Genomic DNA, 22,868 nt, shown 5'->3' on the forward strand with positions numbered 1-22,868 from the left:
ATTGAGATTGAGTGACGTGGTAGTATAATTGCTTTTACAGAAATCAAGAATTTCATGTGCTATTGTGACTCTGCTTGTCACTGCTTACCCAGTAAGCAGCTTGAGCCTTCTTTACAGCATTATAGTGTTCTGTGGGGTTCCRCACGATCTTATGGTACATCTGGTCAAACAATGTGTCTGGCGTATTTCCAACCTCCAGCTTTTTCTGRTAAGCGCAGAAAATAACCGTGTAGAGTTCTGGAATTCATTGTATGCTTCCTGTTAATTCCAATCCATTTCAAATGTAATAATTACTGCAAGCATTACGCATGTGGTGCATATTCAATTGGAGCTAAGGCAGCAATTTCTAAATGAGAGCAACCTGCCTGCAGCCRGCGCGTTGGCTCCTGAATCACATAGAGATGCTCAGAGGCAGCGAGCTCTGACGGGGCAGCTCGGGAAGAGGCGGCTTTGGCAGCCCATGGAGCGGCCCGAGTCCCAGGAGGTCAACTTGGAACTTAGAAATTSTAGGACGTGGGTGAAGGGGCTACTTCTCTTCAGGGGATTGGGCTGTGTGTGCACAGATAGCTAGTGCTTAAAGAGAAGTGAAAAAGTAGGACTTTGAGAAGAGACTAAGTCTGTGACTGCTATTGATTCCAATGTAACTTTGGCATCTCAAAGTTGGCAGAAATTCCTGCCTGCAGTTTCAGATACCTGCTCTTAATAACTAGGGGCTAAAAGCAGGATAAGTCTGGCTGTATTTCCAAGCTTGGTTGGCCTTACTGAGGTCACACTGAATGGCTGCAGAATGAGGGCTTTGATATAGACCTTGTCTCACCAAAATATGGTCTTCCTTTGTAATGCAGCTTGTTTTCTGAATGTCTGGGTACAACATGAACAAAAATGTACTAATGCTGATCTATTTGGGGATAAATTGTCCCAAGATTCTGTTTTATTTTCTCATCCTTTATAAGAAGAAGTTGCTTTTTTTAGACCTTTGTATTGAGTGCTGTGATTTGGTCACCTGCACTCCYTCCTTCAGGAACAGTGCCTGAAGCTCCAGCCTTTATTGCTTTTGAGAATATTGGTGGATTAAAGGAGGCTGGAAATTAGTTTTTCTTGTGTTCACTTGTTGAAAGGAAATCATGAGCTGGAAGAGGAGAGTATCTATCAGAGCAAGCTTTTACTCTTAGTCCCCATTTAAAAGGAAGAAAGTACTTCATGCTTACAATCTGTTTCATGGTAGCTAGGAATACACACTCCAGTGGAGCCTGCAGTCAAGGATCTTGTTGGGTTTAATGTATACTTTTTGGCAGCGCTAGACCTGCGTGCTAGGTATTGGTTAAACAGAATTTGCAACTTGTATTAGAAACAGTATTAATTATCTCATCCTATTTTGGTATAGGCTGAGTTTTCAACCAGCTGTACTCAGCTAGTACCAGAAGCCAAGGAACGATTCTAGTAATAAATTCTCCTAAAAGCCCTATAARTGTGCTGTGCTGGAAAACAGATTCCTTCTGCACAATACTTATGGTGAGCTTGTTCCAAAGATAACTTTCTTTTATCTCAGTCTTTCTGTCTGACAATCATTTATGTGGAAAAAATTGATCTCTTGCAGTGCCTTTTTTCTTGAGTAGAGCTCCTGGGCAAATCACAACAGCTGCATAAAGTTGCACATAGCAGAAGGGCCCAGATTATGGGCTTGCGTTTTATAGTGGTGGTTGTTTTGCTAATTAATAAGGAAAATTTGCTATATGTAGAGTCTAAGTCTAGGAATAGCCTCTAATTTTTAAAAATCAAGAGAGAATTGTAAGTGCCATTAAATCCTGGAATTTTGTGGTCTTTTTTCCCCAGAAATGTAAACTAATTATCTTTAAGTGATCTAGAAAAGAGTTGGCATTGTTGGAGATAAATTCATACAGGTTGTACACTTCCGAGGTGTGCCTAGCTCTAGTGCTTTGCTTCTAAACATGCCTGTGAACAGCAGGACCAAACCCAGAAGGTGCACCTGTGGCCTGTTTAAGGCGGGTTTAAGATGATTGGCACTAAAACCATTTCACTGGGTGCAGTTTCTGCCTCTGACTTTGTGACATTGCTTCTCCCACATGCAATGTGGGTGCTAAGCATCTGGAGCGGGACCCCTTGCAAGCAGCAGGTTGATGCAGATAGATAACTGATCTATAGATAGGGATCATTGATAGCGGTGACTAAAGATAACTGATGAAAGGATCCTGTAAGATTCTTGATGTTGAGAAGATTCTTGATGTTGAGAAGGGAGATCTGTTCTTTTTGTTCCGAGTGTAGGTCTGCTTTTCTGTAACTTGGTTACAGAGATGTTTAGACCATCAGAAGCACAGTGTAATGACCGAATGGGCTTCTGCTGTCTCTTTGCCTTCAGCCCTAGAGTGCCTCTTTTTTCTTTATTTCCTTGCAAATATTATTTGTTATTAGGAATCTTTGCTTTGATTCTGTGAATCTCCTTGCTCCCCTCTGTAGTTATAAATGGAAGAGCATCATGTCTAAAAGATGCTATTTTATGACAGGTATTCAAGACACTATAATGATTTGATTTACATTTTTTGGATAGAATTAATTTTTTTCATGACTTTCTTAGCTTGTTTAAATTCATATGGCAAATTAACATTAAACTAAAGAATATGCTTATAAACCCAACACTTCTACACCAAACCGTTGCTATAATACAAATCAAATTATCATATAGCAATTGGCTGACTGCCTTGCCTGTTTAAGGAAAATGTATAGCTATGTTACAAATGAGTTAAGCAAATTATGAAATCTTGAAGTGTTTTCAAGGGATTTCCTGGAGAGAGCTGCTGCTCTTCTACAAGGTAATGACATCTAATAGTCAGAGATGGTCATGTCTGCATTATATTGTGGATATTAAAATTTGATGCAGTCAGTACCATGACCTTCAGTGAGAACGGGCTTCAGCACTGTGTCCATAACTAAGACATGCACAGTGTGAACTTTCAGTCCTTCAATGTAAGTKGATTTACTCAAGCAGTCCTAATAAGACTAGGTGCCTCAGTCAAGTTACTCCCTCATTAGACGGCACTGGGTTCTGTTATTCCACCCTTATCCTGTTCTAAAGCTTCTACAAAAACTCGTAGGTCATGGGCTGCAGAAATCTGTGTCATCTTGGAGGCAGACATTGCAATCCCAGTGCAGCTCAACAATCAGAGAGCAGAAGATTTTGCGTTATAAAGTTCTCTCATTCCTGATGAGTTTGCTGTCAGGAACAGCAAAATATACGGGTAACCATTTGCAAGAGTGGAAGTGGATCTAATCTCTCTGATTATTTCCTTCTAATTTAGCAGAGTTCTTGCAGTTTCTTAATTTCGTGACATTTTCATACAGAAGCTGGTATAAATTATCGCCTCCTTAACTTTTACCCCCTAGACTTACAATTCAGGTCTCTTGGGAAGGATAGATTATTATATTTGTTCACCTAGAAAATTGTTAATGTTTTCCTGGCAAAATCTCTAGTCTTTCCCCAGAAAAATACATAAACTCATCCCTCGCATTAATGAAATCCCACCCAGCTGTATTCCCCTACACATTCATTGCAGTAGCYGAGGAGTAAAAATCAGTAATTTCCATACCCTACCTGCTTGGTTCTCATTTTGGAATCTGGCGACAGGTTGTTGTAGGTGTAATGGGCCTGTGTGACACCGCAGAAAAGGACTGCCACAATCCCTGCAACGCAAAGCAAAGCCGGAGTTAGCTGTAAGGCAAAACCAGACGCAGCTGTGAAACAAAGCCTGAGTTAAGTGCTTACAYTTTCTTCCTTAGGTTTGTTGGAGGGCTGCATAAAGCAGCTCATTAGACTGCGTTGAAGGCRTTTTGTACTGAAAGAACTCTCAGGTAAGCTTTTATAAGAGCTTATTGCAAACAAGTTAGATTTTTTTTTTTCTTTAGTTTTCAAAAATCCATAGAGGTTTGGTGTCTGCTAACTCTCCATCGCACTTTTGTGACATTTCCACTCTAGTGTTTGTCCCGAGTGTGTAGCACAGTCAGTCTGAATTAATACATGGCAACATCTGATCACAGTCTTGCGGATAGTTAACCAAGATTATGACATAACTGTCATGTAAGGAACTGCAAACTACAGAAATATTCTGGCAGCAAATGAATAGGAAAGGCAGAAATGATGATGGTTTGATTCTGTGTGTGACTTGCGAGCGCTTGGTGCCGAAGGAGCACCCAACCATGCTCTGCACAGGCCCCAGCGGCGGTGCCGAGGGCTGCGGCTCCGGGCAGCAAYTCTGTTTTCCAGCATCTGGAAGGTCAGTGGGAGCAGCGCAGCGTGAGTGTCAGGAGGAGAACAGTATTATATTGTGGTAGTATTTATTTTTATTTTCACATGCTTCCTGCCCAGCCCTGGCCCTGTTTCTAACTCATTAGGACCATTGAGTAACAAGATTGCAATGCGGGATTATAATTAAAGTAGCTGGAGAAACAGTACCTGCAGTTTCCCTGGACACAGGTAAAACAAGAGGAGAGAGGGAAAAAGAAAATAAAAGATAAGCATCCACCAGTGAAAGAAGGTGTATGTCCATGCAGGAAGAAAGCTCTGGCTTATTTTCTGTAAACTTGGGGCATGTCTGTGCTGACAATTATTCTCCTGGCTAACTAGCAGCATTAAGAACATGCAATGAAATTTCAGTTAAAAATATATGTCCAGGTGGTGATTTTCACTAGCTACAGGCTCAGTAACAAGATTGGAGATTACATTTCCTGTTTCACTTTTTTTACATGAGTCATKATGATGCCTAATCTAGCATTTTTTGTATTGATTCTTAAATTCACATATGATTATAAAATGTTTTTGTGACTGCTGAGAAATCATGAACTGTAGATTGTGAGAGAACTGAGACAGCAAAGTGAAATAAAGCAGGAACAAGCAATTAATAACAGCAGGAACATTATATTGCAAGTTGTACTTTCCTCATTTATTTTGACAACTGCTTAATTTTAATTATTTTCATTTTTTTCCTTAACTAGTAAATATTCTGCAATGCGGTTTGGCAATTTAGTGCAGATATACTAAAAATGACYTTATTATAGCATTCTCTTATGGAGACTTTGCTCAGTAGTAAGGAGTGGCTGTCACGTTGGGACAAATTGTAATGTGTGCAAATTAGATTATACTGAATAAGAATCAATTTATGTATATATCACAGCCTGAAGAGATAGCTTATTATTGATATCTATTACATTAATTTATAATTTACAATTATTATTATAACAATATTTGTGCTCTCATCCCAAATTTTTATTTTGGTTTKTTGGCTTAATCACACTCATTTCTCAGCCATGATCTGGTCCATACATTGTGTGTTAGTATGGGATGTCTTGAGGTAGGGGAATGAAATAGTTTGTAAAATATGGATCTGTATTAATAGCCTTTCACATTTCATTAAAAAGGAACAACAGGAACAACAAAAATCCCTCCAAAACCTAAGCTAAATAGTGAGCTTTATGGCTTTACTATATGTACACAAAACACATCACAGGTCTGACATATTTCAGTATTAGAGGAGAAAAAAATCTTTAGGAATTATTTTGCAGTTGTATTATTTAATAGCTACAGGGAAATATTAATGTCTAATGTTAATCCTTTGAAGTTCTACTCAGACTGTACTTTAGGTCTGTCATTAGCCTTTTTTCTTAAGTGGCTTGATATGTTTTGCTTGCAATTGGTGTGTGGGCAGAGCAATCCTCCTTTAATATGTCTATATTAATTCTTTATGTATAAGAAATAGCTTAATTTCCTGCAATTTTCTTTTCTTTTTCCCTTTAATTGGTTCTTGACTGTTTACCACTCTCTTTCTGGCCATTTAAAGTAGCTTACCATGGTGACAATAAAAAAAAAACAACTGTACTGCTCAATAACTGAGTTATTGTTACAGAAAAAAAGTGAAACGCTCCTTAGGGTGAGAAATGAGAGAGGCTTCAGTGTCCACRGCCCAGTCTGCCAAAAAGCCAAATGCTGATTATTTTTGTCTGGATAGGCAGCCTGTTCCTTGTTCTGGGAAATGGAAACTACCTCAGGTACCAGAAGCCCAGAGAGGATGTATTAGTGTTTCCCTTCCAAAACCACATTTTGGATATAATATATAACTTACCTATTTTATGTTTATTCTTGGAYGACACATAGCATCCTTCTTGTTAGCTGGAAGATTTAAACAGCGTTTCCTTGGAAGTTATTGGCTTGGGAAATCATTGCCTCCACTTGAAGGCAAGTGTTCATCCTTCTTTGCTATCAGTCGTGTGCAGTAAGTAAAGAACCAGGTGATGTTTTTAAGAGCCATTAAGCGTAAAGACGATAAATGGAGCAACATGAAGGCGCTACCAAAGTCAGTAGAAATGAATGTGAGCTTCAGAGAAGCTGAGATTTCCTTCAGCTGCTTTGGCTTTGAAGACTTTTCAAACTAATGCTTAAGTTAAACTTAGTTCTTGAACAATTTTGCCAAGGAAATAGAATGGGCTGCACTAACGCTCCATTAAGCAGTTTTCATGAGTTCCTCTGACACTAATTAGAGCACTAGATTTCAGAAATGGCAGCACTGAGAACATTAAAATGATCAGGCTATTACAAAGCTTTTTCCTTCAAATCACACTAACAGGTTACAAAAAAAAATATTACCTGGATAAATTCTATCTGTTTACARTTTTTATCTAAACTTCTGTGGCCTTATATGTGCTAAAAATCAATCCCTAAATATGCACTTGAATTGTGAGTGCACAATACCAAAAAGTGGCATTTTCTTCCACTAGAATTGTATTTTAAAGCTCTCTTTATTAAATAGAAKACAATACCTACCTGTAAGACCAGCAGCTTCTGCTGATAAGAAGGCACTCCAAGACAGGAGGAAAAACAGACCGGTTTCCAGCATGGGGAATTCACACAGCTTTGTGAATTTTGTTAAGTGCTGAAAGATAATTAAGGAAAAACAAAAAACCTCTATTTTGTAAACCAAAATGGCCCCCAAACTGATGACAGAAAGAGAACTCTCCCATAGTGTCCATCCAKGCAAGCTGAGCTCAGGAAAACCTGCACAGCTGCTCAACTATTTCAAACAAAGGTGAAAATCCTGCATAGGGTTTAAACAGGTAAATTCTACAAGTCTGCCATTTAAAGTCACATATGGTAAATTGACTGGCTTGGCATGTGGTTTACCTTGTGTTTTGGTGTAAATAGTACAATAGTAGGGTAAGAGTATAGTATTAAGTGYAAAGGCTGCTGATCTGTAGCTCATAAATAAGACAAATACACCATTTGTGTTTTAATCTCAAAATACTTKTACACAAATGTAATTATATACACACAAGTCGACAGTACAGTCTTGCCTAATGAGAAAAAAGAAATTTGCATAAAATTTGGAGCTAGAGATGTTCACGTTTTTGTGGGTTCAGACATGAAGTTCCTGTCACTTCACGCCAGGAGTGTTTGCAAAGTCTCCAACGCGCAGTGCAGAAGCTCACACTCGAAGCAGAGCTGGTCGCTCTCACTTACCACACACCTTTCCAACAGATATAGATTTTTTCCCTCTGAGAAGGAACCATAAAGGATATTAAAGCTGTGACAACAGCGTAAGAGGATCCCATGGCAAACGATCCAGCGAAGATCCCCAGAAAATTTCCCACTGACTGGAAGAAAGCAGCAGCATCAAATGCGTTAGGATTCTCCTTGGGACTGTAAATGGATATAGAGCTGAAAAAAAAAAAAAAAAAACCAAAAGAATGGGAGAAAGGAAAAGGATATAATTAATTCAAACTATTGTTATGATATTGAAATCAATAATTAAAAATAGACTTCCTTAGGGACTCCCAATGCAAAACAAGCTTCTCYGTGCTGACAGCAAGTCTGAAAGCAAAGCAAATAGAGACTGGGGGAAAACAGTGTATTTGCAAGGTATCACCCTGAAATCAATAGTTTGCTGCCAGCCAGTAAACATTTTTATACTAGAAGTGCAGTAAAGAATACTGTTTGCAGTCCAACTACATATTGAAAGATGGTAGGTGTATGAGAAATCTGTAGGGAAAAGAGATAACTTTGAATTATTTATTGACCATATGYCTTCAGAGCAGTTGTATATTCACAAATAGACCCGATAAAAAGTGTAGCTTTATGGCTGAGGCTCAAATGGGTGATACAAATCTCAGAAYGCACCAAATCTGCAGCAGCTATCCTGTCATAAACCACCTAGTATTCCCTTCTCGGGGTAACCCTTTCTAAACAGCAAYGAAAACAAAATAACAGCTAAAGAATGTAAAACCTGGTGGAAAACGGAATAAATGTTCTTCTGCAAAAAAATCTGCGGCAGTTGTCAGAGGTCCTCTYCTGTATCCCACCTCTTGAGTACCACCACTAAATGTATTTTCTTTTGGAAATTATGCCACCCACCAAAGGGGAGGCAATAAATTTAAATATTTTCTAGAGTGTCTGGCTTGCTACTTGCTGCAAGTCAGTTATTGCCTGGAATTCTAGTGATRCCAAGTATGTATGCCTTTTTGCTGTTGAAACATTAAAATTAATAGATACATAGTAGCCTTACACATCCTGAACACTAATTGAGCCACATTTCAGATTTTTGTGGTTCTATTACTGAAGCTCTTTAATGTTCTCTGTCAAGTAAAATCGACTGAGCTTGGCACTGGATTCCAGGAAGTGGCTTGAATTGCTGGAAAATGGTATTTTAAAYATTAAAAATTTAGAATTTTTAAAAAGAGTTGAATATTTTATGTTTTTGCATATTAAGAACATGTGATCCCTGCAGCCTAATATCTTCCATCTGGAGTTGAGGCTTAGGGATGCAGTTTTGTACAGAGGATTTTCTCAGCAGGTTCTCAGCAGTTGTGTACATTCAGAGAACTGCAAACAATATGAAGAAATGTGAAACTAGATCTCATGTCTGTTTGTCTGTTTTTGGAAGAAGGCACAAGGATTCTAAAAGCATAAGGTGGAGACTAAATATGAGCACTGAATATTTTTTACAAGAGAAATTACTTAATACCAAATTCTGCTATTTCTAGGCATGGATTATTAGCAGGACTTAAAGAAGAGTGTGATGATCTTTTAATGGAAAGCACTAGTACTACTGGTATGTAAAATATCGTACCCAGTAGTACTGCCAGTATTGTACCCAGTAGTACTGTACCCAGTAGTACTGACAACATGTTGCTGTCTAGATTTTGAGTCTTCTTTCAATTGTGGTTGTCTTAGACCAGGGACTCATTATAAATCTTTGCTTCTCTTGCCCCTGGTGACTCCGAAATGTTTGTCATCCCTGGCCTACAAAACTTCTGTTCTTTCAGCCCCCACAAGAAATAAAGAACTATATTAAACCTTGCTTAAATTGTTACAGTTGTGAGAATAGCTTTACCTCAAAGAARCTGCTGTCAGCTATGATACTGTATGTTAATGCACTAACTTGCTAAGTGTATTTTATATGTCTAGGGAGGAGTTCAGTTTAGTTAGAGTTGAAGGCATTGTGTTAATATAACCCGAAATGCTAAATCTAAATATTTTAGGGATATCTTGACAGAAGAGCAACTATCAGGTTGCCTTGAATAAGTATATAGAGGCTACAGTTGCCAGTACATATATTTTTTTCTTCCAACTCATAGTGTATTTAGCTCTGTTTTCCATGATGCCTTATTCTATGTTGAATCTATGACATTTTTTTCTGAACATATTTCTTTATTAATGCTGACTTTTAACTCTCGTTAGCGTCTGAAATACATGCTAATTTATCTGACATTTTTCCTGTATAAGTCGTAGTTTAATGGAACAGGATTTCTTTTTTCYTTTTTATTGCAGTACTTCTTGTGAAGCCAATTGTTTGACATAAAAGCAAAATTTCAGAGTTTAACATGAGACCTAATCATAATTAAACTTACAGTGCCTCTAGTTGCCTTCCTTCTCRGACAGCAATTCAGGAAATGTGCTGGCATAACTCTCTGCTCCTGCTACTCTGCTCGCTCTGACTGACATAAAGGGGTGATCTCAGCTCATTAAGAAACAGCATGTACGAGTTTGATTTTAAATTTGAAAATCTGTTTAGTTTTTAAGTATTAGAGGATTTCTATTTGTTGAACTAGTATAGGAATCAAGTGGGGCATTTGTGTACATTTCCAAGACGGTCTAAGCCAGTCTCAAAAAAGAAAGGGAATAGAAAGTTATCTTCAGGTATTGGTAAGCGAGCAGAACTATTCCACAATGCCCTTTTTCTTCCCAATTCATCTGTGCKTCATTGGCCAAATAACAAGGGACAGGCTGAATTGCTTTCAAAAAGGATTTATAGACAATATTTATGTAATAAATTGTAAGGCAGGATGTATCTTTCGGTTGAAGCAAAAAGGAGGATTTCTTGTTGGTGCCGGTTGTACCACCCTGATCATCTGGCAGCTCTCATCTTTTATGATCATTTTAGGTCAAAAGCTTTGCATGTTGAAGAACACTCCTTTCTATGGACTTATATGGGAATGGGGGGAATTGGGTACTAAAGGTCCCCATCCCATGCTGAATTTTAACTTCTCCTATAACAGAAAGAGAACAGTCATATTTCCAGTTAATTCTCAATTGTTTATTTCTTACAGACCCCGATATTCCCAAGGAAGATCTCCTTATGTGCCCACCATAAGACACTTGTCTTGCTGTAACATTTACCAGCCTGTGAATCTAGTGCAGTGATACTATTCTTCTGGTTTTAAACAAATAAGTTGGAAGTATTTAAGATTAAATCAAAGGTTTTTCAGGAAGGGTTTTTTGTTGTTTTTTTTTTTTTTTTTTAAGGAAAAAAATCTGCAGGTGAGATCAAAACTTCCATCTGACCTTTTGTTTCTGACAATTCCTAGTTAAGCTTAGGGCTAGGATAGTATCAAATAAAGTGAGATTAGTTGTAACTAATTAGTTGTAACTATTGGAAAGGCAGAGAAATAACTGGTTTGGCTGTGTCATCCAAAGTGATACAGTGCATGTTTTAGATGAGTATTGGTAAAAGGTAATATCCTGAAGAAAATACAGTTTAGGATCAGAAGGAAAATATGTACAAACAACAGAAAATTATTAATAAACCAATTTAGAATCAATAATTAGCAATGACTAATAAATAAACTATTTTATTCCTTCCCTTATCCCTGGGTTTATGTGACCAACATGAAAGCAAACAGCTTTCAAAAGGAATCTTCCTTTCAACTTGCTTGGTCAAAGGGCTCGGTGACCTCCTTCCTATTTGCTGCAGTATCATGTGTCACATAATACTGCAGAGAAAAGAATTGGGAACTATATAAAAAGATAAAAATTAATACCTAAAAATACAGAAACCTCAAATATTCCTTAAATATCTTCAGTGAATGAGGAGTGATCTCCCTCAGGTGATAAATAATTACAGAACCACCTGGTGTTTCATCACCTGCTAATTAAGAAAAATAAAATAGGCTAGGAATAAAATAGGCAGAATTCAAGGTTGTTTTTAATAAGAAAAAGGAAGTTATTTTTTCCCTAAAACTGTAATGGACTAGATATGCATAGGTCACTATACTGTATTATAAAATATGGACTTTGCTGAGAAATGGATTGAACAGAATAGTTTCTATTTCCACYCCACTTTCTAGCAATGTAGTTTTTCTAAGAGTGTCAGAAGAGGATCCCAAAGACAGAAGTGCAGTTTCTGCAGACTTGGTGCCACTGAGGCTGGGTGTGAAGGTGCCCAYACAGCATCAGGTCCCTGCAGCTCCTCCTGGCAAACCGGGGCCTGTAAAACCCTCCAGGCTGCCTCATAAAATATCTCCTCGCACAGGAATAGTCAGTAGATGATCTATCAAAATGAAAGCAGGTGAGATAAGAYGGGGATGTGAGTATGCCAAGCCAACAAATGTATATATGCAGTAGAGACGAGTTTTGCATGCAACTAAGTGGGGGGAGAGAGAGACACACCAAGGCAGGAATAGTTCAGGGCTAGAAAAAGCCCTACGATGTAGCTGCACCTTGAGGCAAACAGGTAGAGATCAAGTCCTCTAGGTGAAAATTTCCAGTAACAAACTTKTATTTTTTTAACAAAGTGACAATCCGTAAGCAGAACAAGTAGACCGAAGATGCACTTAAAGGACAGAGGTGTGTTTTCCCTACAACCTTCTAGATAAAGAATGCTTCCCTGAAATGTATTCCATATTTGCAAATGTTCAGAGAATTAAGGTTGCAGAAACTTGGATTTTACAGAAATACCTGTTTGCTGTTCTGTTTGATTCTGCCCTTCAGCTTCCCTTTTCCCAAATATCCCATGCTGTGCTTGCCTGGCCCAGCTCATCATGACCTGGTTTCTGTTCCAATCACAACCTGATTGCAGGATATTCCAAGTAGTGCCACTTGGTTTAATTCCAGAAACAGGTTTGGCGGGTATTGTAGAGACTATCTTCTAACTGGGATTATACTCTGTTCCCTTTTCATTCTATCATGACATATTTATATCTTGTCTTTTATGCTGCAGATCCAACCATTTAAACTTCTAAACATAATGATTTTTATTTCCTTAATAATAAAATACTGCATTCAGTATTTTCAGTGAATATTCAGTGAATTTCAGTGAATATTCAGTACTTCAGTATTTGTTTCTAAGTCACCAGAATCCAAAGTTACTTGGGAGGTTCAGTCACATCAGGGTGACTGAACCAGGTCTCTCTTCAGGCATCTTAGTGACTTCTTCCTCAGAAAGCCTAAACCTTCCCTTCTAGTGACATCACGGTGTAAAGAGTTAATGTTATCCTGCCTGTATACAATAATACAATTCTGTCTGCATGTAATAAAAATGTTTGTTTCAAAAACATATTTATTTAATAAAATATTAATATATACTTGGAATTTTTTTTATTCCACTAGCTAGTTATTCTTCTATTTTCCAGGAAATCTGTGATGTTAAAAGTCATCTATTTGAAGTGAGAATGTTATTGATGTGGTGAATTTAGAGATTCTCTATCTCCTCTTCTACTTCTTATAGAAGTCCAGGGTGATGAGCAATGGCCTCGAAATAAGGATTTTCAGTGCAAATGACGTATCTCTTTTAAAATACAGGAATTGGATTCATGTTTAGTTGTAAATATTCTATGAGTGTAGGGCAAAGAGTTTAAAATGCCCTTGGAGGCCTAATCCACCTACAGTTGTGCATTATCTGTATTAAAGCGGCACAAGGTGATATCACGGGACCTCTGTGCCCACTAACAAACTGCTGCTGATGGGTCAAGCATTGAAGGTGTCTACTGATTACTGGTGACATGGAGTGTTAAGTCCTCCTCCTTGTCCTGAAATTGCTGGTATGACTCCAGGTTGGGACACTGATGTTATTCAGCTACCCTTGTCTTTTACAGTGCCTACACTCTTGCAAATAAGTGTGACGTTTACATATTTCAATTGAATTCTAGCTCCCTGTTGATAAAATGATGCAGCGTGATGGTTGCCTACACTGAGCAATATGTGTTAGAACAGCAGAGCAGATTGCATTAAATGACTGTGATTTAGTGTCATTCTGCTCAAGCGCCAAGACGAAAACCTGTCTAAAAATCTATTGATATATTTATGAACATCCAGTGTAACTCCAATGACTTGACACAGTTTTTCCATGTTTATGCTAGTGTCACAAATAAAGCCAGCTGTTACACACTAAGAAGCTCTTTCACGTCTAGCCAATTCTAAGTGCCCAATCCTCCTTATCTTGAGGAAAATGGCTTGTTCCTTTTTATTGGTACTGTCTCCAGCACCAGTAAAACAGGAAAGAAACCCATTTTTACCATCGATCTTATAAGCCTCTACTGTAAATGTCATGATTTACATTTAACAGAGGTATTTAAGTGTTTAAGCAAAGGCTATATATGGATGTCAAAGCAGAAGGAAAGAATAGGCTACCAGGGGCATTTGCAAAAAATTCAAAGCATGAAGTAGAGTAACGGAAATGACTGAAAGGGAAAAATATCTCTGTGATTGATACCACATTTAGTTTCTTAAAAATAAATGGTATGAAACACATGCTCTGGGTAGGTTTTTCTCAGACATGACACAAGGGGTTTTGTTTTTACATTTGTTTTCACTATATGTTGCCACCCTGAGCTAAACTGCCTATGGCACAAAGTATTTAGTGAAGCTGGATGAAATGACAGTCTTTGTTCAAAACAGATGTAGAATTTAGTAAGTGAGGAATCAATACATATTTTCTGTTAAGAGATCTGAAAGCTTATTGCAGAAAAAGCAAAGCCACTGCTTGTGACTAAAATATTACATCCTGGACGCAGCTAAATCCCCTTTTAGCAGGATGCTTGTAGGAGCGGGGCTGTTGGATGTTGGTTGTCGATAGCAGAGCGCTGTGCCACATCTGTGGCCAGTCAATAACCTCGGGCTCTTTCACTTCAGCCTGTTGCTGTAAGAGATTAAACCCCACGTGAAAAAGAGTGAAAGGCATCTGAAAGTCGATATGAAGCTTTTTTTTTTTTTCCTCATGTCAGTGCTCTCTAATACTTGCAGCTAAGACTCTTTTCTGGGTAATAAATAGGAAGAAATGTGAAGCACAACTTGGTATGTAGTCACTGTACAGTCTGCTTTTGCAAACCATGGTTCATCATAGTCTGAAGGGTCTTAAGCAAGAAAACAACTTTACATCTCATGTATGTTTTCAACATCTTGAATAGAGTTTGCTAATTTTCTGCACTTTTTTTTTTTTTCAGAGATTTTTAAAAAGAGGTTTATTGCTTTGAGAACTGCTGAAGTACCTGGGCCGTATGGGATGAACCATCCACAGTTCTGACCTGGAGCTCTGGATCGGAAGTTCTCTCTTTGGCCCCATTTTCAGAGGGAAAACAGTGCGTTTATTAACTTGGGTAGCTGAATAGGCTTTGTTAGGAAGCAGAATGTTGAAGGAAGGGAGTTCAGAGCTATCTTGGTTTAGTATTGCAAATTGCCTATAAGATGACTGCCCTCCCTTTGTACTGTTTTTGGAAGTGAGATTTTCAGACTTTGGTACCCATCAAGTATTTTCATGCCTCTACTAAAAAAATGATAATTCTTGGCTTTTGCTAATCTGGATTTGAAATGAGCCAGTAATTTAAAGAAGAAAATCTCTATAATTGCCTGAGCTGTTCAATTCTATCTACATTTCATTATTGAAAATATTTTCTATACTCTTAAAAAATGAAAAAAAGAAAAGAAAGAAAAGGGAAATATGACTCTGGCTTTGTCTGAAGGAAATATTATCCTGATAACAGAGCTTCTCTCACAAATATTAGTTCCACTTCTATAGCTTTATAATAAATGGTTGCAGCTGTTGCCATGGTGATTTTCATTTTTAAAAATGTATCCAAGTGAAGACAAGAAATTCAGCTGTTATCACGAGAAGGACTAAAATAAATCCAGATGTGAATTGCATGCTCTGGTGCTGGCAGTAATAATGCRTATTTTGGCTTCTTGATATACTGGAGCTGAGGAGGGGGATTTGGAGGGACCCTCAGTTGTAGGACTCTGTTGCTGATCCAAAAGTAGCTAATGGATAGAGCAAAATTTCAGCTCAGGGAAAGTCGCTTCCCTTGCTACACAGGCTGGGCAGCCTTGCATAGATCATGTCAGTAATGTTCCCGTGGGAGCTCCGTAGGCCTGACGCTCTCTTCGCTCTCCTTTTTGAGGGTATGCTAACGTTTTGTGTTTTACATCTTCTAAATGGTAAGGAAAATATGAACTTTGGTGGAAATTTTCCAGTTGAACTCTTAGGTGTTACTTTTCATCTTACCATTCTGTAGCTCCAAAGTTCTTTGAAACCACTGCTGTATATTTAAAACTAAACTTAGTGCATTAAAACAAATTCACCTGGCTGTAAGCTGCAAATAATGTGTAATTCAACTAGTCCTAACTTGTTATCCACTGGGAAAGGGTGCTAGGTACGGAAGATATGGTCTACTTAAGTATATTTAAAGAGAAGACTATTTAAAGACTTGAAATCATTTTTGAGGAGATTGTGGAGGAACCTGCCCTTCCGGATGAAAGTTCTGGACCTTCCAATGTGGAAAGGTAATAAATAGCTTGGTGATTTTGCTGACTGAAAATCCCAAATCAGTAATTAATTGCCCAAAGCACAAGCAGGAGAGGTGTCTAAGAACAGACTGTCTAGTGTGGTTGGATGGGAGACAGGTTAAAGCCTCTCTCCTTGCCCAGGAGCCTCAAAAGCCTGGGCTTGAAGGTGCTCTAAATTACAGCTGGCTGGTCGCAGACTCGGTGGCTCCTTCCAGCAGCTTGTGCTGTTGAGAACAACAGAGTTGTGGCTGCTGAACCTTCGGAAAATCATTTTGCTCCAGTCTTTAGGCTTATCGACTATGACACCTGAAAATGCCATTTACTTTGAAGGATTAATGAGCTTTCTACTCAGGATAAAATACCACAGAGGAGAGAATCACCAATTAAGAAATGATGATGGTGTAGACAGAATATCAGTCCTGATATCTATGTCAGTCACAATGGTAAAAATCCACTAAACACTCCGCTAACTATGGGCTAAGTCATATGACAGTAGAAACAGAATGTAGAACTGCAAAAACTGATCCTGAAATGATGGTTCAGAAATACATTGAGGATTAYCTATAGGAATAAAAACAATTTCCAGGAAGTTGAAATGTTTTCCTCAGCAATTTTCAACTACCTATAATCTTTTCCCGGTGTGCCTGAGGGAGGAACATGGGCACTGCCTTCTTATCTCTGTCTCTATCATATTTGGCTGTGCTTGCTATAGGTCAGTAGAGCAATGTAGAAAAGAACTGTTTCATTTCTTTTAACATATAAACATGTGATAAACAGGGATACAAAATGAAAATGCCACATATTTTAAGAATGATTTCTATGTTTGAAGTTTTGTAATGGATAAATTATTAAGGGAAAACAGTACATACCAGTTTATGACATGTATTGTTGGGATGCTACTTTAATTCTAAGATTTACTCATTTAGCTCTTTCCTTTTAGAAATCGATAYTCTAATGTCACCAGATCTTCCCAGATTTTTTTTTGAAATTACATTATGAACCCAAATAACATATGCATGCTGCATTCACAGTGTGTAGATCATTGTAATTAGCAATCAGTTGGGGAACATCAAAGTWCCAAACACATTTAAAGGAAACTGATAATAAGACTTCTTTTTTTTCCTTGCTACAATGGTCTTTACAGCAAATGTTTATAAGTCTCATTTCCCTAAACACAGGAGAAGCTAATGAGCTTCATCTCTGTCCTCTCGCAAGGCCACTTGCACAACTGCTGCTCTGATGTTTGCTGTTTTCAGTCTAGTTGTAGGTGTAGGAGGCCAGGCAATGCCCAAACTTTATTTGAGTGTTTATTTTCTATAGCTTATGACTTTGTCAAACTGACACAATTTAGACTATATTTCCATGTTGCATTTGCACTTTTATTGAAGACTTTATCGTCTTCCTGAAATTTCTGCAGCAGAAATTGAGCCATCTTGCAGTGTAGAGGAAATCTATTTCTGCCTGTCTCGGCCAAAACCTTCCAATCACATGATTCTTACTCATGTGTTTTTCATGAAAATGTGCCAGAATGGAGCAATTTGTTAAAGTYTGTGAAATATCTAGTTGACAAACACTCGGTGGAGATTGGATAAACTTCATCAGCTAAAAATCTTGTAAGAGATTTTTAGGCATTTAAAACTGAATGTTTTTTGCCCCTGCATTTGCTGCTCCCCAGGCTCAGCAGCCTTCAGAACTGGCTGGCAGCCCCRCTGTCCCTGCTCCTCATGTATCCTGTTTGCCACAAAATATGAAGTAGGAAAACAAAGRGTGTTATGTATGAGAAATAAGGAGAGGGTGTTTCCTTAGCACTACCTAGAGATGTGGGCTCTCTCCTGCTGAGCCCAGCTCAGAGAAGACTATATGCTACTTTTATTAATTATTCTCTTTGCTCACATGACACAAGTATGTTTTCAAGCAATAAAAATTCAAAATCTAAATGGTGAACCATGTGTGCAAGAGTAATGTCTTGGGTATGGACCGAGGGAGGATTTTGTGTATTAAAAATAAACCCTCACATTTGATGAAAGTGTTTACAGAAGGTGCCTCGCAACTCATCTTCTATAATGTATGTTTTGGGCGTTTTGTAACTTTGTGCTGGGTAGCTCCTGGAAATAKGCAGGCCATTCTGTCAGAGTGAACAGATTTTTCTCTCTCCGTGTAATCACAACATGACCTCCAAAGACTAGAGGAGTTTTCTTGGGGTTTATACTGTCCTAACAAAACTTTTATTTTTTTGAAACTGCCATAATCTTCCAACTGTGTATTTCTGGAAAGATTTTGGCACTGAGTTGGTGTAGATGGGTGCATGGTAAATGAAATGGCAAGCTCTCTTCATCTTTCCAGTTCCTATTCCTTTTCTCCTGTCTTCTCTACAAAGATTTGAAAAATAGGTTGACCTACTGCAAGAGCCAGTCAGATTCTTGTGTACAGTAGAAGGTGAAATAAGCTTGTTTTTGGAATACCTAAAGGAAGTTAGTATCAGTACATTCATTTCAAGCTAAAGGAAAGTTGTTTCTGCAAGTAAAATTTGACTGTGTATATAAGTATTTTGCTCTCAGAAAATCTGACTTATTCACTAGAGAAAGATTATTTGGATAAGAAAAAACATCTGGAAGAGCTCAAAAAACAAGCTGACTCATACCAGGGCGTACTTCACTTCTGAAGAGCTCCCAATAGAAATCTTTGCAATGAAGAAGCTCTGATGCCAATTTGGTCATTTGTACTGAAAATATAGCTAAATAATTACCTCTTAGATGTGATTTGCAAGCATTGCAAGTAGAATTCTTAATTCTGAACCTGTGTTTCATAATTTTAAATGTTACTGGTTTGGTTGTGTGTAAGTGGACAGAAATACCTGCAGCTAGTCTGATTGGACTGGGTATGACAAGTACAGACTTTCCCAGCTGATTGGAGCTAAGTTATAGTTTCATATATCCCTGAGGGCAATCTCCATAACAGTACTYGCCGAAATCCATTCTAGCTTACAAACAGACTGCAACTAAGGCTGCCTATTCAAATAAATTGCATAAACAGAACAGAACCCAGTTAGATAACTTATAGCTGGAAAGATCTTTAGCATGTAATAACTAGAAGCTAAGTAGAATTTTTAATGTGGAGCCAATATTAAAAAAGGGATATGAAATATTAAAACATAAATGAAACAAAATGAAGGGGTAGAGTTTAATTCCTGAAAACTATTCTGTCTTCTTCAGACAGAAATTCCAGCTATGACAAGGGCAAAAGAAATTCCATAGCACTGTTTTCCCTGATTTCCATGCAGCATTGTTCTTTGCAGTGAGGCTCCCGGAGAAGGGAAGGTTTATCATGCTATGTGGGATTTCCTCTATTCTGGGAAAGAAGACCTTTACAGTTTGTGATAATAGTGAATTTGGGCAATCTCCCAATGCTCACATCTCCTGTTCCAGATGGTCAGTGACGTGAAACTCTAATTATCATCAAGATAATAAGCAGGGGCTAAACCYTCCCTCAAAGGTAAAAAGAGCAGATGGGCAGCCATAATGTCATTATTATAGAAATAATAGATAGAAAGAATTCCTCATCCACCTTTCTAAATTACTTGCTAACTTGTGCACAATTAACTCCTCACTGTATTTCTTCATTGGTTACTCTGCTATTTCACTGATTAAATAGCTGCTCCTTCTAACAATAGTGAGAATAGGAGCCAGATTCATTTTGTTTCAGTAAGTGAAATGTTTGAGCTGAACTTCCATCCAGCATTTTGCTTTCTTTCAAGCTTTCAGTAAATTCTACTTTATTCCTCTCCACAGTGTTATATTTTCTGACCTGTTATTTGAGGTATATTTGTTCAAAATAATGTCTTGTATTTCTAAGACATCTGAACTGAATTACAATTAGTAATATCATGACTGCATCTAGCAGTAAGAATCACCAGTGTGACAGAAGCAATTCTCTTGACTACCTAAGGCAATTATAGGGATCACTGTCTGAGAAATGCCARCCTTAGAGAGTGCCAGTACAAACTGAGTTGCTCTCTGACTTCTCAGTTATTTCCACTGGAAATGAATACTGCTAAGTCTGTCTCAGTTACCTTTGCCATGCTATTTTAGGAAGCTCCATACAAGTTTTAGAAAAACTTCTGACAAGAAAGAAGGGTTTGAGCGTATCATTAAATTGTATATAGCACTGTGAGGCTAGAATGCAAGTATTGTTGAGCAGAGAAGAGCTATGATATGAAATGTATTGTTACACATCCATCCTGGGAAGATTCAAGAGAAGCCATGAAGCTATTTTTGTTTGGAGTTCTTTCTTTAGTCTTTATCCTACTCTAGTGGGTAAGCTCTATTGTGTAGAGTGAAGGAGACAAGACACAAGCAAGATGAAATACATAACCACCAAATTATTTCTCACAAATTTCAAGCCTTTTAAACTCAAAAAAACCAGTATGGTTTCTAAAGACCTTTAATTTATCAGCCACTGATACAGTGTTATATCCTACTTGGATCATRAAAAAATGGACTTGAAATATATGTACTGTTAGAGAAGAATGGTGCTGCAGAAGTTTGGAAAGCAAAATTTCTTTATTTTCAGAAATGTCTTGGTAACTGTTTAAACCGRCACACAGAAGCTTGTGCCACATGTCCTGTGTCCTGGCTCCCCTTCATTTGCTTTGATTCCATGTGAAACATGTGCTATACGTTGCTGTTCCTTGGATTTTGTTTTATATCAGCCAACCTGCCTGCTGCTCGTGTGACTTGCACACTGTCACCTCTACCAGGAAGCAGATGAAGCTCATCAGACCTACTGAGTAATAATACTAGAGCCAGTAGGGAAGTAGTCATGTCTTTCATATAATGATGATACAAACCTTTCTGACATTCTCTACAACGGAAACATCTCTTGTGTAATGTTCTCATAGATAATTTCTCTTAGCAGCKAACACATATCCGTATTCATTACTGCTTTCCACATCCTACACTCACTGAGCACTCAGCACGAGAAAGATTAAATAGCTCTGCTAAATATACTGTCTCAGTGCTAATGACCTATTCAGCTACTTGCCAGTCACGTCTCAACTATTCCTATACCTTCTTCCACACTTTCTTCATCAATTTTCTCTGCAAATGTGCAAAAAATACATAATTGCAAACCTGCAACATGTACACTCAAATTAGATGTAGACTTTTGCTTCAACAGTAAGAGAAAATATGGAGAGAGAACAGCAGAAAAGAAATGAAGAGGAATTAAGTTAATCTTCACATTTTTTGTAAATATCCACAAATATTTAATATTCAGCCAAATTCATCACATACCACTCCAGCTGAAGTTACTGGTATGTTTTTTGATTAAGGTCTTCAGAATATGCTCTAAACTCACAAACATGTCACTGCACACTTTATGGTATTTATTATATATATCTACAAACATTCCTGGCTCTGAAATCTGTGAATGAGAAATGTTACCCTAAGGGTTGCATCCTACAGTGCGAATGGCCAGGCATACTCTGGGGCTAAGCTGAGCAAATAGCTGCTTTATGATGTTTRGGAAAAGGAATGACAGAAGGCTAAATCTGCAGCTAAGAAAATGGCTTGTGTGTGCTGGACCTTTTGTAAGCTAAATTTTGTTGTTGTTAGTGGCTATCATGTTAGGTTTCAGGTATATTGCATTTGTGCAAAAGCTTATTATTTAGGCTAGAAATTAAAGTGTACCTGACGACACCATTTATTCTCTTCAGTCTCTACAAATGACTCAATCTGTTGTAGAAACCAAGGCATCAGTCCTAGTGAATATATAAACACTATGTTAGCTTTCCAGCCACAAGCTGTGTAGTAAAGAACAGAGCTGTAATTTGCTAGATGYAGCAAAAAAATATGAGAAGCAGGTGGGCAGCATTTGCTTTCTTATGGTTTCTTATGGTTTCTGTACCCAGGCTATATGCAGGTGGRACATAACCTAGACCTGAGTACAAGCAGAGCAGAGGTTAGAGGTTATGAATCATACACTGTATGATAGTACTTTCTTTCTAGATACGCTTTGCAGTTCAACAGCTCCTTCATCTTTGAAGAGATCCACCTGCTTTGACATTGCAGTAGTTGAAAACTACAGACACTCGGTGGGTTCTGGCCCTCTCTGAGTTAGTTGTAGTCTTAACTGTAACACAGTCACTAGGAACCTTGACCTAGAAGAGTTTAAATKAGCTTTAAAAGTATTAGCCTGCATTATACAAAACCAAGTGAAACGGTAAGAGAAAAAAATCTCAGCCTTTTGTCACCTACATGCTTCTTTCCTATGTAATAACCACTTAAATGGRTGCTAGTCTACCTGCAGTTTCTGCTTGTTCCTAGATTTCCTTTTGTGCATTTTATTTTCTGATGTAGTAGATGCTCTGCTAAGTGACACATTCCAGCCAGAGTCACTGAATGTGACAGCAGTGCTGTGTCTAATCAAATGCTGTGCTCAGACACTTGACAGCATTTGGAAATATTATTCTTGCTCTAAAAGCTGTGCAAGGAGATTAGCGTAGGTGACTGTAACCAGGTTGATAATTGCAGAATATAAATTTAATTGGAATATTATTTTTTTGTACTTTGAAATGATTTTGTTTTTGTTGCAGCTAAACTATTAGAAGTTTCTCTTCTAGGATTTCAGGAAATGTAGTCTCATTTTTTAATGAACATAAACTCTGTTTTCCTTGAGGACAGAATAAATCCCAGTTTAAGGAACTCCTGAATCATTTATTTGGTATTTTAAGGAGATAGGTGACAATGAATTGGTGCTTTCTGTGAAACATCTTCAAGCATCTTGGGCGATAAAATTGTTTTTGCAAAGTTGTCACTAT

At 37.9% G+C, this 22,868-nt stretch overlaps 1 protein-coding gene across 1 annotated transcript in view; it reads right to left on the reverse strand.

Moving 5' to 3' along the window:
• The window catches only part of SLC9A9 (solute carrier family 9 member A9), a 94,097-nt gene that overhangs the window by 36,028 nt on the left and 35,201 nt on the right, over positions 1–22,868 (reverse strand). The window contains exons 7-9 of the mRNA XM_026040099.1: positions 7,579–7,717; positions 6,827–6,932; positions 3,608–3,696 (exon numbers count right to left, since the gene is read on the reverse strand). Coding sequence (XP_025895884.1) covers positions 3,608–3,696; positions 6,827–6,932; positions 7,579–7,717 — 334 coding nt within the window. The remainder of the gene's footprint in view (positions 1–3,607; positions 3,697–6,826; positions 6,933–7,578; positions 7,718–22,868) is intronic.

This window comes from Nothoprocta perdicaria, unplaced genomic scaffold, assembly GCF_003342845.1.
Source record: "Nothoprocta perdicaria isolate Ctin4 unplaced genomic scaffold, notPer1 scaffold_25, whole genome shotgun sequence".
In the NCBI taxonomy this organism is placed as follows: Eukaryota; Metazoa; Chordata; class Aves; order Tinamiformes; family Tinamidae; genus Nothoprocta; species Nothoprocta perdicaria.